Source organism: Vigna radiata, unplaced genomic scaffold (assembly GCF_000741045.1).
Source record: "Vigna radiata var. radiata cultivar VC1973A unplaced genomic scaffold, Vradiata_ver6 scaffold_7, whole genome shotgun sequence".
In the NCBI taxonomy this organism is placed as follows: domain Eukaryota; kingdom Viridiplantae; phylum Streptophyta; class Magnoliopsida; order Fabales; family Fabaceae; genus Vigna; species Vigna radiata.
The window spans coordinates 4,392,382-4,408,492 of record NW_014543262.1 but is presented as its reverse complement, the minus strand read 5'-3'; the positions used below and the strand labels follow the sequence as shown (position 1 = coordinate 4,408,492).

Genomic DNA, 16,111 nt, shown 5'->3' with positions numbered 1-16,111 from the left:
TATATACATACATATATATATATATATCTATATATACATATATATATAATACATATATGTATATATATATATATATGTATATATATATATGGTTTAATACCGCTTTTGGTCCCTAATTTGGGAGGTTTTGTTCAATATGGTCCTACCTTTTTTTTCTAGTAACAATTGATCCCATTTTTTAAGAAAACTGTTCAATTGACTCCTTTTTGGTTACGACGTCAATTTTCTAACGGTGCTGGTTACGACGTCAATAAGTTCTTTCATGCATTCACCTATCCAAATGTTATTTTAACCGTCCTGACATAATGTTATGTTAAAAATCATGTCATCATCGTATACAATAAGGACTATAATAAACAATTTAAACTTGAATATGGGACCACTATGAACAAAAAGGACTCAATTGAACAGTTTTTTTAAAAGGTGAGATCAATTGTTATGAAAGAAAAAGATAGGACCGTATTGAACAAACCCTCCCAAACTAGGGACCAAAAGCGGTATTAAGCATATATATATATATATATATATATATATATATATATATATATATATTATAAATAAAATGGCAATATGTTATTTTTGTTACGGATTTTGAATAACGTGTTTTGGCAAAACTAAACAATAGTTTTTTAATCATTTTTATTCTATTTTAAAGAAAAATAAGGGAATTCTCACTTGTATGTTTGAAAAAATATTGGTTAAAACTTATTAATAGATAAATTATTTTTAAAAAAAATTAAATTAATGTAAAATGTAATATCCTAATTTTTAATAGATTTAAACACATGAATTATCATAATTTTAATAAATTAGACTTTACTATCTGAAAACAATATTAATATCGGACTTTAGGAATCCAATTCCTGTGCATGGTGAAACAACTCATCCGCACTAGTTATCACATTGATGTTAATCCGTCAAACATTTATGGCCTATTAAACAATCATTAGACTAAGGACCTTCTGCTACTTTTCACGACATAATCATTCCTTCTCAACTCGAGATTGAAAGTTATTAAGAGTATCAAGATAGCCCCCAATACAAAGCTCATATATCAATACATACACTACACATGATTGACTTAAGAACTTCTCCTTAAAATCCTTTCCATACCATATATCACCCGCACTAAAATCATATCAAATACCACTCATAATCATATCCATATTTCGAATCCATTAAACATAAACACATTCCCAATATAAACATGGATTGAATTCTATATAACAAAGCAAACATGAATCAAAAGATTAGAGAAAACAACAACAATGTTGTTATAACAAAGGTCGCTCAACGAGCAAGATCCCTTGCCTAACAAAATATAGAGAAAATAAAGATATAAACATGTAAGGAGAACTAGCGCTCAGCGCCACCTAGAACAACTAAGTGCCCAACAACCCACTACTTAGTTTGGAGGATGTATATTGCGTCGTCTTCTTGCTTGATTTGTAGTCCAAGAAAGAACTTTAGCTCGCCCATCATACTCATCTCGAATTGTTCTTGGATCATGATCGAGAAGTCTTAGCGTAACTTTCCATGAGTAGCAACAAAGATAATGTCATCAACATATATATGAATGATAATGAAGTTTTGATTGACATTTTTCCTTAAGAGCGTGGTGTCTACTTGACCTCTCATGAAACCATTCTTTGTAAGGAAGAGACTTAATCTTTCACACCAAGCTTTGGGAGATTACTTTAAACCATATAATGCTTTGTTAAGTATGAAGACATATGTGGGATTCATCTGGAATTCAAATCTTGGAGGTTGTTCCATAAATACTTCTTCCTTAATGTTGTTGTTTAGGAATGCACTCTTGACGTCCATTTGATATAGGTTGATTTTATTGAATGTCCTAAATGATAGAAGAATGTGAATAACTTCCAACCTTGCTACAAGAGTATAAGTTTTTGTGTAGTCTATTCCTCCTTGTTGAGAATAACCCTTCAAAATTAGTCTTGCTTTATTTCTGATGACATTTCCTTTCTCATCTAGCTTGTTGCGATAGACCCATTTAGCTCCGACTACATGCTTTCCATGGGGTAACTCTACGAGTTCCCATACTTCATTTTTCTTGAATTGATCAAGTTCTTCTTTCATAGCTTCAACCCAAGAGTTGTCTTTAAGAGCCTGATTGACTTTTAGTGGCTCAATTTGAGATATGAGAGTAGTGGAAAGGGGCTTGTGATACAATCTTGTTCTCAAATGCTCATTCATATTTCCAATGATTTTCTCTGAACGATGGTCCTTAATGATCAAACGATGTAGGCTATTTGGTTCTCTTCTTTCTTCACTAGCATTGTTGAATGGCTTTTCATGTTGACTCTCGATTTCTTTGTTAGGATTCTTTAATGCATTTGCCTCATTGGACAAATTATCGTTTACCTACATTTTAGAGAAGGAGTCGTCTAACTCTTACTTATTTTGGTCAGGCTCAAGGTTAAATTTCACATGAATGGCTTCTTCAACTTTCAGGGTTCTAAAGTTGTAGACTCTAAACTCCCTTGATGTTTTTTAATAGCCAAGCATGACCCTTTCATCACTACGAGAATCAAACTTTCCTAGGTTATCCTTGGTGTTTAAAATAAAACATTGACAACCAAAAGGATGAAAATAAGAAATATTTGACCTTTTGTCCTTCCATAATACATAAGGTGTTTTGCTGAGGATTGACCTAATTTAGACTTTGTTCTAAATGTAGGAGACAGTGTTAACTGCTTCTGCGCAGAAGTGTTTAGGAGTGTTAAAAGCATTTAACATAGTTTTGGCCATTTCTTGTAAAGATCTATTTTTCCTCTCAACAACTCCATTTTGTTGTGGAGTTCTTGGAGGTGAAAAGTTGTGTTTAACAGTTTTCGCAAAATTTTTTGAAAAGCTCATTTCCAAATTCTCCTCCATGGTCACTTTGGATAGACATGATTTTCAAATCCTTTTCAGTTTCTATCATCTTATAGAGTTTGCAAAAAGCATTAAAAGTCTCATCCTTATGAGTTATAAATAGAACCCAAGTCCATATAGAAAAATCATAGTCCATAGCATTTACCACTCACAGACTCAATTCTTGTAGGTCCAAACAAATCTATATAAAGCAACTCAATAGGTTGTTTGATTGAAACCATGTTCTTACTTTTAAAAGATTATATGACCTGTTTTCCCCTCATGCAAGCACTTACAAAAGATTGTATCATTGAATGATAATTTTGGTTATCCTCTAATGAGATCATGGCGTTACAATTTTGAGATTAATCTCATGCTTGTGTGTCCACAATTATTATGTCATGTTACCGCCTCATCTTTCATAGATACTAGACATGAGACACTTTGAAACTGAAATTCATCTAAATTTATTTTATACAAGTTACATTGTCTATTAATTATAAATGCTAAGGAGTTATTATTATCTAATACCCTACATTGACCTTTTTCAAAAACAACATTATATCCATTGTCACACAATTGAATTATGCTAAGCAAATTATGTTCAAGGTTATTTACTAACAAAACATTATCAATGGAGGGGGAAAGATTTGTACCTATCTTTTCAATTCCTATGATTTTTCCTTTTTGATTTCCTCCAAAAGTGATCGATCCTCCTTTCTTGTCTCCTTTCTTGTCTCTCAAGTTTAGGAACATACATTTTTCTCCCGTCATATGATGTGAGCAGTCATTGTCCAGATATCATGATAGGGATTTTCTTTCGATCATTAAACATATCTGCAGGAGAAATTATTTGACTTTTAGGTACCCATAACCAGTTGGGTCCTGACTTGTTAAACACATACATTTCCTTCTTCTCAGAAGTCAATGTATCATTATTTGACTTGACTGACTTAATATGTTTAGTTTTATTTTTATGTTTTATGAATTGTTTTCTATAACCTAAACCTTGTTTGTTTCATGGATGCCTACTTTCTCTCCATAGACGATTTAACCTAGCATTTCCTACAAAATTTCTACTTAATATTTTGGTGAGGATATCATTTTAATGCCTAAGGGATTTTATGTGCTTTACATTTTTGCCTAGAGTTACATTTTCTACAAGTCTTTTATTTTGTAAAATAGTTTCTTATTTTTCATGTTCAGAGACACTCAACTCTATCCTAAGATTGTTAACCTGTTGTTATAGTATCTTCACATTATTCCTAGATGTATTTACTTCTTCTTTTAAATTATTTCTTTGTGCGAAGAGTTTTATACGTTGATTACACAAATATACGTACAAAACAATTTGGATAAATATGATAACATTTCATAGTAAATATTTCTAACTGAATGTAGGTAAAAAAGTTTACCGCATCAATCGTCTGATATACTCTAACTTTAATTTTACACTAATTTAGTACATGTTTACCAAGTCTTTATTCTAACATAAGATGAGTTCCATAAGAAAAAGTAAGAAAACTTATCAAAAATACTTTATTGGAAGACATGAAAAGAATTATATTTGAGAAGGCATCCTAAGATATCCAAATATCAAATTGGATCCAACTCAAATTAAAGGTGTTTCACTCACTCGCCACAACACCCAACGTTTAGGATTAATTGCCAAAAGGGAACTCGGTGATCCCGCACACACTAGATCCGCTGCTACCAATCACCTTCAGTCACGTGGCAAATAGTTCTTGCTCCCGGCACGCTACACTAGTGGCACCCTCCGTAATTACTTAACAAAACAGTGTTTTTTTCATAACCTCAAATAACAGTAAGAAAATTCCTTCTTAAAACCTCAGCTCCAGGGTTCTCTGTTTCTCCTCATCGCGAACCATTTCCCATTCTCTTTCTCGAAACCTCAGTAACGGAAAACACGCCTCCGTCGCCGCCATGGCCGCAATCGCACGACTCAGGGTCGCCGCGGTGCCGCTGAGGGCCCTCGTTCTCCGGTCTAACCGGGGGTTTGGATCGGCGGCCGCTGCACAGTGCTACTACGAGGATGACGAGGAAGAGGAGTGCGCAGCACGCGGCATGCTTGACGCACAGGGTTGCAAGCCGGAGCGCGGAGTGCAGTGGGTGATGATAGGGGAGCCTGGAGCTAGGAGGAACCTCTTCGCGCAGAGGCTCTCGAAGCTTCTAGAAGTTCCTCACATTTCCATGGCTACGCTCCTCAGCCAGGACCTCAACCCTCGCTCCTACCTCTATCACCAAGTAATTCATTCATTCACTATTCCGTTCTAGGGTTTCCTCTCTCCTTTTCCTTCAGTTTACTTTCATTTCTTCGTAGGTCTTTCAATTATTTCTTTCGACTCTTTTCTCTTGTATTTAATTAAAATTAATGGTGATAATCTCGTCGAATTAAGGAAAAATTAGGTAAGTAAAGTTGTGCATATTGGTTTTAGAATTAACGTGATTTTGTATTTATGATCACGTTTGGTTTCATATCGAAGAACATTATATTTTTTGAAATTATTTTAAATTTTTAAGCAACTTTAAATAAATTTGCTATGAATAAAAATATTTAAACATATATATGGTAATTAATTTTACGAAACCAATTTTGGAATCCAAGCACGCTCTACTTAAGCTTGCATTTTAAACGTTATGCGTGTTATGAGGATGTGTCTAAATTCAATTTGAATGGTTCTACTTTTTTTGACCTTTTTTTTGTAATATTATTATTACTAAATATGTTGTTAAGGTTGTTGTTATGCGGAAAGTTGGGATTGAATCCTTCTAAGTTATACTGATATTTTTAAGCTTGCTTGGGTTTTGTTTATTAAATAAATAATTTACGTAATTACAGTCTGAAATCATATTTATATTGTCAGAAATTATTTTTATACGACTGTTAGATAATTACTATTAAAATTGATAAATCTACGTTACGTTATAGTTTGTCAATGTGTTTTTATATTGTAATAGAGACTGTGAAACAAAATTTGAATACCAAGTTAAGGACAAAGTGAAAGAAAAAAAAAAACGAACTTTTTTCTTAATATATCATTACTGATCAAAATTTTTCCTACTTTTTTCTTGTGGTCTAAACATACCATAGGGTAATGGGTAGTAAAATTGTTTTCTTAATCAATATCGGTGTGACGTGGGGTTCTTCCAATGCAGATAGCAAATGCCTTAGATCATGGAAAACTTGTCCCAGAGGAAATTATTTTTGGGCTGCTAAAGAAGAGACTGGACGATGGGTACTCAAGAGGCGAAACTGGCTTTATTCTTGATGGTTTCCCTCGAACAAGGGTCCAAGCTGTAAGTTGTTTCATTTCACCTTTCTAATGTAAACAGCTCAAAATTTTCTTTGTTATTCATTCCTACAAATCGTGGATGTTTCACAGGAGATCCTTGATCACATTGCTCATGTTGATCTGGTGGTGAACTTCAAAAGTTCCGAAGAGGAATTACTTAAAAAGAATTTTGGAAATCGAAAATTTAACTCTGGCCAAGAATATATTCTTATGACCAGCTCCAGGAACCCAACAAAACAATTGCCTGATGATAATGTTCAAAGTCATGAAGACGAGGTAACTAATCACTTTTATTTTCATTTTGATGCCTTTATAGATTAGTTTTGTCTAAAGAAATAGTTGTTTTTCTTTTCTTTCAAGTTTTTATGTTTCCCATACTAACTCAAGTTGTGCTAAGCTTGTTTGAGATACTAATCACTTGGTACTTGTACTTATATTTTGGGGTTTTATTTTTCTCTTCTAGTGCAAGCTGTTGGAAGATTACTACAGGAAGCAGAAGAAACTTCTGAACTTTGAATTAGCAGGTGGACATGGTGAAACCTGGCAGGGACTTCTAGCTGCGCTACATCTTCAGCATATTAATGCTCTTAGTTCTTCACAGAAGTTAACTGCTTGAAGGGCCACCAATCTTCTATGGCATCAATCCGTTGTCGGCATTTTAGTATGTGAATATGAGGGCTACAACAATTTCATAGAAATTTTGTGTCGGTTTCTATATTGATTGTTTTGCAAAATTTTGAGAATGCTAGTTTGTTCTGTAGCGAAAAGGTTGACAAGTATGAATCAATACCCAATGTATGGTCCTAAATACTACTAGTGGAATCGTGTTGTCTTTTTTTTGTTCAATTATCCCATAATAGTTTTTTCTCTAGTATTTTTCCTGGTCTCAAAGTCACGTTATACACCAAGCATATCATGTAAAAGTTAAGGACTCTTAAATGTCATATGTTCACTTTTTTTTAAAGCCGTATATACAGCGAATGCTGTCATTTATTTATTTGTTGCATTTTGCTTTTGGGTTCTTAACTGCCACTAATATTTAAGCCTTCAAAATTTTCCGCTACCTTTGCAGGCAATTTGCATTTGAATTTCTTGGGTCTTTCAATCCCGGATTCAAAACAAGCAAAAATGAGCATCTTAAATCATTTACATAATAAGCACTTCAGAACTTAAATCTCACATGACCTTATTGTATGGTCCAAGCAATGACTGAACATTATTTATTATACGCTGGTCACTTCCACCATCTCGTTTTTCAGTACTCGGTATCTTCGTTCTGTTACACCTAGAATATATATCTTGCTTTTTACACAGTGCTACCGATGAAATATAACAGGAAAAGGGTGAGATCTAGTTTGTGGTCACTCATTCACTGTTCATCCAAACATCCCTAAGAAGTTCAAATCTAATGGCAGATTCATCGCGACTCTCTTTCCACTTGCAATTGGACTTTGTTGATGCTGGTGAGGAGCCACTATTCAATATTAAAGATAATGGATAGTTTAGTTCATCGAGCTCATCATCGCTGGTGTATGACTTCCTAACAATGGAAGATTTGCTTCTTCTAAGCTGAGACTCACTTCCAATCTCACCCGTAATGCTTGTAATGGTAGTTGCTGGTGGAGGTGAATATGCAATGGGAGTTGCACTGCATGGGAAATTGTTGACAGACTCATTTCCATCATCAAGATCATCCTGCTTCAAATTAAAAGCACATGTAGAGACCATAAGCTAAATTTGGAATTCTTGATCGCTTAATCATAAAACATCAGATATAAAACCATGAACATATCATGAGATGTCAATTTCATTCATCCATTGTTTTCTTGAGACACGTGTATGAAGTATCAAACTAGAATCCTATATTACTCAAACATAAGAAAAAAGTTGGTAATATTTGGTAGACTTAAATTACTATACTTGGCCAGTGTGAAAGTCAGAGTCATTAATAAATAACGAGAACAAAATGACAACTGGAAATTTATTTATCTAACCTGTGAGTCCAGAGCTTCAAAAACATCATCAGGAATTGGATCAGGACAAAACTCATCTGGGACAAAATTGTCTAGTATCCTCATGATTAGAGGTGCAGTAAACATTGGGCACACCTTCATAAGCAATGATGAAAGAATGATTTAGAGGAAGAAACAAGTAGCAAGTTAATTAAATGGCGAAAAACACAAGTTCATTGGCTAACCTCTTTCCTAATGGAGGCATTTAACAACATATCCTTAGGAAGCATCAGAAGGTCGCTTAATGCATTAAGAAGATGGAAGGATTTGAAGGATGTATTTTGACTTCCATCATTGCTGTCAAGGTCATCATCATCTCTATCATGTGAATCATCGTCATCCAGACCAAATAGGTCAGTTAGCCATCTAGACCAGTTACCAATCTGAGAAATCCAGAACACAAATGAAAATAACTACTCAGTCGAAACAATTTATATCCAGTGACATTATATTGAACATACGCATATTCAAAAACATTTTTTATTTTCATTTTTTGCTGCAAAGCAGTTAACTTCTAATTGCTCAATGTAGTAGTGGTTAACTCCAAGCCAAAACATCATACTTCAGGCCCACTTTTAGAGTTACATTCAAGAAACAGATATTAGCAGAAAGGAAAGTAAATTGAGTCTATCACAGTAGGTTGCAATTACATTCACTTGTACAGAGCCACACGTTCTAGTTCAGATAAAAATTTGTTGAGATCAGATATATTACCGCAGTTTTTAGCTGTGCACCAGATCCAAAGCTCAATTTACCGGGTGGAATAGGGAGAACCTTGGGATCACCAATGGGATCAGATACAGGATCGGTTGGAATACCATCATCAGACTCCCGAAGAATGGCATTGAACATAGCAACATCCAATCTTGCCACACACTGCTCCATTATCTGGAATAAGTAAAAACAAAATGCAGTCTAATGTCAATTTTGTCTCAATCTGACGACAAAACGTAGATACATAGATTGGTATACTTAAAGATATTAGTTTGTCGGGAAAGTTAGGGGATTTCACATCTCAGAAGAGTTGTAAATATTTTGGCTTCAGCTTAAGCAATTTGCGGAAAACATACTTTTTCTCCTGTTAACCGTCAGTAGGAGGCACTATGCTCCAGTGAAAAATACACGCACTCATTATTCTTTGTTTACATAATCATACATTTCAAAGCTCTTCAGCTACCATGCAGACTAAACCTACAGATAAATGACAACTGAAAAGGGACAATACAAAAAGGTACTATAATGAAAAACTTCAATACCTTTAGCCTAAAAATATTGAAGGAAAGGAAGAGGGAAATGGATAGATATATACTGACCAATCTAGGCAGCACAGACAAACAACCACACTCGTGCCCTCCAGCGCGGATAGGACATAGCCTTTCACAGGCTTCTCTAAAAGCATTCTTCCAAATATCTAGCGATAAATTTCCCTGATCTTGGTCACATGAGCCAGACATATTTGTATAGTTTTTTGAAGAATCTTTACGAGTGACCTTGGCATCAGAATTCTGCATACATGGAGTCAAAGACTGGACACAGAAAGAATGATCCATGTTAGAAGCCAATGGGACTATTTTATATTAATAATGAACTCATATGGGGACTTAAGCCTTCTGTATGGGATGAAAGCGTTACCTGCCACCAAATAGATTCCACAATGCGAGAAAAGATCCAAGCTTCTACCTTTTCCAGTGCTGAGGTGAACACATTTGGGTCATCCCAGTTACATATACCTCCATTCTCAAAAGCCATGTAATCGTTTTTCCTAGGAGAGAACCCTCTCCATATTAGTGGTTGTGTTACCTTTCCAACTTTCACCTCTCCATTCTTCCTTTTTGTTCTAGATCCAGAAGTATTAGATGGTGTCATGTCTTTGGTAGTTTTGCTTATTATTGTTCTCAGCACAATAGAATTAGACAGCCAAAATGTCAACCTGCATCAAGACGCAAGAAGAGGTTAATTGCCCGGCAGTCAGCACAGTTTCTGTTGAAACTGTAACTTCCAATATAGGCAGTAATAATTAAAAACCTAAAATATCTAATTTGATGATCCAATTAGCTGAGAGTTTCATGAAGTATATCCCTTTTATCTTCCACATAATGTTGCGTTATCTTTTTTTTTTTTTTATTGAGACTACAATAACTTTGATTTCATTTCAAACAGATCAGTGTATGTATAATGTTTTCTTCATGCCAAACAAAGTTTCTTGTTAAGTTAATTAATTAAAGACAATTATTTTTACCTAGAAATATATCTCCAATTTCTCGTGATGAAGCCACTCGTGCTTAAAATATTATGTTGACTAGTGATAGGATAACGGATACATATACATGAAAATGAATGAAGTAACCATTGTACCCAAAATAAGGCAGTAACTAGCATACTCAAGCTTACCTTGGGACATCATTTCCACATGCCTTCGCAACGAGGACTAATCCTGAAACAGCACTTCTAGCCGCCCCAACCCTTCTTGCTTGAAGATTTTCTTTACAAGCATGAAGGTACAGCCTGGAAAGGCGCCGAGCTGGGGCATGAACTTTACTCATTGAGCTTCCATGTTCGGAAACTACTGAAAATAAAGCAGCCTCAATAGCAGCAGCTTCTCTTAACTCTCCTTCAAGCATCTTTATCTTGTTTTCCATTTGTTCAATCTTGCTGTCTAAAATGGCATTTCTGGCTTCCCTTGGATAAACCTTGGCATCTTTTCTGTCACTGCTTTGAATGTTCCCTCCATTATTTTGGACATCTCCATTAACACCATTTTCCTTTACCTCAGCGAGCTGATTGTTACCAAGTGGCCCAATACTCCTAGCTGAGTCTGCTGATGACCTTACAGACTTAACATGCTTTAATCTTTCCTTTTTCATAAAACTGCCTTTCATACCATTATCTGACCCGCCCAAAAAATATAAATTGCTACCCAATAAAGCTTGGTCTTTTGCATATTGCACCACTGGTTCATCTTCAACAAGATACAGCTCATCAAAATGCAACGACTCATTTCCATCCTTATCCTCAATGGAACTGTAATACGTATCACTTCGCCCCTCCTGCAGACTTTTATCTACTTCCTCAGATCTCTCACTTAAGTTGTTTTTGGTTTCCAAACCAAATCTTGGATTATTGTTGAGGTAATCTCTACCTACAGATGTAATGTTTCCAGAATAGATGTCAAAATCACTTTCATTACTGTTTATTTGAACACCTGTACCCTTTTCTCTGCAATTGGCAACTTTTTCACTACCCTCCTGATTCAAATTTTCATGCTCACTGCTTTTCAACCTGCTCTTAGAATTTTCCTCTAAGCTTGGAGAAGAGTCGGCATTAAAAGAAGCAACCTGCTTTGGGGTTGTCACTGATCTATAATGGGTAGTGCTTATGTTAGAGGTATGACCATTTACTGGACTCCCAACTTCTGAGAACACATCCATGGATGACACATAAGAAGAACTCCTCTCCAGTGTCTCATGTGCATCTTGCTCCATCACATTCAAATTCTCAACTCTTGTCTCTGAGGCCAATGGATGATACCCCTTGTCATTTGTACCACTGTTTTGCAATGATCCATTTGGTGCACTCTGCAAATTAGTAGCAATTATTATATTTAGATATGTCCAACAAAAAGAAAACAGGAATTATTATATTATAACCCTTAATAGCAAAATAAGAATTACTAAATAGCTTGACAAGAATTTTCTCATTGTTACATTATGTTTAGATACCCAGCAAGAAGAGCGCAAGCACTACCATCCCCTTTATACCAAAAGAGAAATGGGTAGTAAAACATGCAATTAGATATGGATAGGAAACTGATTTTGATGGAATCACTCTAGGGATTCCCATACTTCCATTGTTATAGGATCAACAGTTTAAGAAGATGATCAGTAAAATGAAATCATAAACAGGAAAGACTGAATAAGCAGCACTGCCCAGTGGCTGCGACCTTCCTGCAACCTAAATCATTCAGTTCATGCCCCCCCATATATTTGTTCTCGTCATTTAACTAATTCACATAATTTGCCTCCATATCTTTTTTCCACTAACACAATCTGTTATAGCTTATAACAAATGACATAATCCCTACTCTAGCTCATCCCTGTTCCCACTCTCTTTCTCCTTTTCTCATGTGCTTTCTTCATATTCTTATGTGTGGGTAACTGGAAGTACAACAAATAGGATTCTTATTTTCCTCGTAGTGATTGAAGAAAACAACTTCATTTGAAAGGGTCCAGTCAGGCATTCGATGACAAGTTCAACCTTGGTCAAGAAGAGGAAAACATCTAAACATTGTGTTGGAAAAACCACTTTCTATACATTGCAACGACTGCATTTTGTCCTGTTTCAAAAAGTATATTCATGAAATATGGCTGGAGGACAACATAAATTGCCACAGATACTAACATAGTTTGAAGAAAAAAGAAATGTGCGTTGCTATAGATAAGAATAGAATAAGGAAAAATACCTCCTGTGCAGGAGGCATACATGCGCTAGACTCAGTGGAAGTAGTGATTGCAGCCACAGATGAATGAGAGGAAACATCAGAGGAAGTAGTGACTGCAGCCGCAGATGAATGAGAGGAAACATCATCATCAGTAAAAGAGGCAACCTCAGCTTCCTCAGCATACTCTCCATTCATCAATGATGATACAGATTCATTGCCATTATTGTCCTTTGGCTCCACCTTTGAGAAGCTGTCTTTCAAAGAAGATCTAGGGTGACTCTTTTCAACAGGCTCAATTTGAACGAACAAAAGTGGCTGATCCGTGTTTCTGTAGTTTCTCTGGCAGTTCAATGGTGTACGAATGCTCAAAGTCTCTCTAAGTACACCACAATCTGCCAAGTCTATGATGGCAGTCCCCAGCAACTGCCCTTTAACAGTTTTGTCTCTTCGAGTCTCGTACAAGTGGAACTCCAAGCAATTCTTTTGGTACACCTCGGCAGTGCTATTTCTTATAGACATATCCCTTGACAGAGTTACAGGAAGCTTAAATGATTCATTAAACTCGAGCTTTCCTTCACCAGCAACAGAACTAGGACTGAGAGAAGGGGAAACAAGAGCAGTAGACCCTGAAGCGCGTTCACCATTCTCCCATTGTATCAACACAGAACGAAGCGATCTGAGAGATTGCGAAGGGGGCCAAGGCTTTATCTCCTGAATGTGAATTAGGTATTCCATATGGACACCACCACCACTTCTCCTGTTTTTTCCTTTCATTGCTGCAGCAAATATAAGGCTCCTTTCAAAGAAAAACTTCTTAACTGCAGTTCAATGTGTAGTTGAACAATCACCACTCACAAGCCCTCTGAAGTGAAACAGACAGCAATAAATCAGATTTAGATTTGCATTTTACCAGCAATCCTAGTCAGATAGCAATGAATGGTTTTTGAACTCTCTAATTATTAAGTATACTTGACTCAATAAGAGGGAACAAAACAAAAGGAAAGTTTAAGAAACAGAAAAAAAAAAAAAAATTAACTTTGCCAGTGAAGCAGCCACCTAAGATTTGGTGGTTATCTTGAACAAATTTCAAACACAGAAGATATACAATGTAAGGATAGGACAGTTAAACTATTTAAGACTCAAATTTAACTCCACTTAAAGCAAATTTGGTGCAGATAAATTGAAACCAGCAACAGAGAGACCAAACAAAAAGACCAAAAAAAACACAAAACCTTGAACATAAACAGAAAGGCCTAGATCAAGCAAGAGCTGGAGAAACCCCAGTAACAAAGCTCAGAACTTGAATGCAAAATCGAGTAGAAAAATGATAATGCAGAATATGGTGTCTGGTTAAATACAGAAGCAAAAGTTATAGCAAGTTTGAACTAAGAGAATGCTTGAAATGTAAGAAGAGTGAGTACCGGGAAAGCAGTGGCTGGTAGAATCAGAAAGCTGTGACAACAAGCTGGAACTGCAAGAGGGTCACCACCATATCTATGGGATAGTCTGTACAAGTGAATGAAATTGAAGAAAATGGAGAAAAAGGAATATAAAAATAATTTATAATTATTAGAAGAACAACATTCCTATACGAAGCATAAACAGAAAAAGCGCACATTTTTCACAATAAGTAACATTATTTTAGTCACTACAGTACTAATTAAAATATTCAACCTTAAATTTAATTTTAAAAAATAATACATAGCTATACTAACTTTGTGCTCCTTTTGTAAATAACATTATTATTTTTTAATTAATTCTTTTTAATTGTAATAATATGGTTCAAGTAAATTATTTATAACAATATGTAATAATGAAATATTCATATTTTATAAATGCATCTAATATTTTATTTTACACTTATTTATATTTAAAAAAAATAAAATTATTACCATGTTATAACACGGTAATAAAAAATAATGATAATTATTTCTTTGAAATAATTACACATCAGTAGTTCATTTTATAATTACATGTTTTTCTTTTTTAATGGAAATCCACTATATAAATTAATTTAATGCATATTATAAAATTCACATTAAATTTAAAAGATAATAAAACGTATATTTTTATTTAAATAAATATATAAAATTAATATAACTATTGAATAAAAACTCTATAAAACAAAAGATATGAAAAGCAGCTACTGCTTAGATAATGATGAAAATAATAATAAAGTAAACTTATTTTTACTATGAAAAATACAACTACTACACATTTTGTATCTTTTTTTTATCAGCATTCTTTTTGTGAAAATGCATCGCCATAAATAATACTATCTTAGTGATGAAAGGAAAAGTTATTAATTTTGTACCTCCAAAAATAGGGTTATTTTTAAAAGAAGATGAGATATTAACAATTTTTTTATAATAGATTATGTATTATAATTTTATTAGTTAGTGTGTTTAAAACAGATTAATTAGAGATATTAAATAAATGTTTATAAAAAAATTGTAAAATAATTGTTGAAAAAATTTATTTTTAAATATTTAATTGTTATGAATAATGATATTTAGATAATATTTTTTTAATAATATTTAAACATTATTTATGTATTAGTAGTAATAATGATTATTATTATTGATTGTAGAATAATTTTATAAAATGCGTGAGAATTGATACTCGAAATAAAAAAGTGGGTACGGAGTAAACTGACCCCATCAGTTGCACAAGAATAATGTAAAATTTAAACGGCGTCGTTTGGCGCAAACCACAGCAAACAATCATCATGATGATCAGTGACTGAATCTTGATGGAATGCTTGGCGGAAATTTTAGACCACGTTAAATATAAAAACAATAAAAACTTCGTCACGCCCGTTGAGGAGCGTGTAACAGATTATAGGTATTCTAATATTTATTTTATATAATATATGCTTTGGAATCATGTTAAATAATTTAAAAATTGCTAACTATAATTAATTTAAAGTACGTATAAAAATTTTAACCAGAATTATTTTTGGGATATCTATTAAAACTTTATTTCAAAATAATTAATTTAATCAGAATGTCATCTTTTATAAAAGAAAGTGCGTATAAACCTAACAAGAAGTCCGAAAATGATCATAAATGATAACTTTTAAGAAAAGTTTATCTTTAAAAAATATTATAATTTTATTTAAAGTTTAATATATTTTTAATCATGAAGTTAGAATTTGTGTTGTTCTCAAACTTTAAAAGTTAAAGAATATATTTTAATTTAATTGTTAAAATTTTTAAGCAAAAACAGATTAAACAATATAAACAATTTAAATATTAGTATAAAACATGTTTGAATGTAAGTTTAGAAAATCATGTTTTAGAATTGATAGTGTGTTTAGAATAGTGATAATAGATTATTTTCTATTTCTTTCTTCGTTTGTTTGTTTTTTTTCTATGTATGACTTTTTTTAGCTGACACATAGTGTTTAAGTTCTCTATGATATTCTTTGTTAATCAATGATCCTAATGTAGTATTTGACTTGTTCATAA

General features: G+C 33.7%; 2 protein-coding genes across 2 annotated transcripts; one reads left to right on the top strand and one right to left on the bottom strand.

Moving 5' to 3' along the window:
* The first annotated feature begins 4,736 nt into the window (after window positions 1–4,736).
* On the top strand, window positions 4,737–7,155 carry LOC106753899 (probable adenylate kinase 7, mitochondrial). Its single transcript, XM_014635770.2, has 4 exons — window positions 4,737–5,142; window positions 6,055–6,195; window positions 6,282–6,467; window positions 6,655–7,155. The coding sequence occupies exons 1-4, from the start codon at window positions 4,822–4,824 to the stop codon at window positions 6,805–6,807; spliced, it is 801 nt and encodes a 266-aa protein (XP_014491256.1). The 5' UTR covers window positions 4,737–4,821; the 3' UTR covers window positions 6,808–7,155.
* A 401-nt stretch (window positions 7,156–7,556) lies between these two features.
* Window positions 7,557–14,187, bottom strand: LOC106753898. The gene is made up of 9 exons (XM_014635769.2): window positions 14,063–14,187; window positions 12,663–13,503; window positions 10,595–11,778; window positions 9,836–10,133; window positions 9,517–9,729; window positions 8,918–9,091; window positions 8,389–8,586; window positions 8,186–8,299; window positions 7,557–7,886 (listed from the first exon to the last, which is right to left on the bottom strand). The coding sequence occupies exons 2-9, from the start codon at window positions 13,413–13,415 to the stop codon at window positions 7,557–7,559; spliced, it is 3,264 nt and encodes a 1,087-aa protein (XP_014491255.1). The 5' UTR covers window positions 13,416–13,503; window positions 14,063–14,187.
* Between the last annotated feature and the right edge of the window lie 1,924 nt (window positions 14,188–16,111).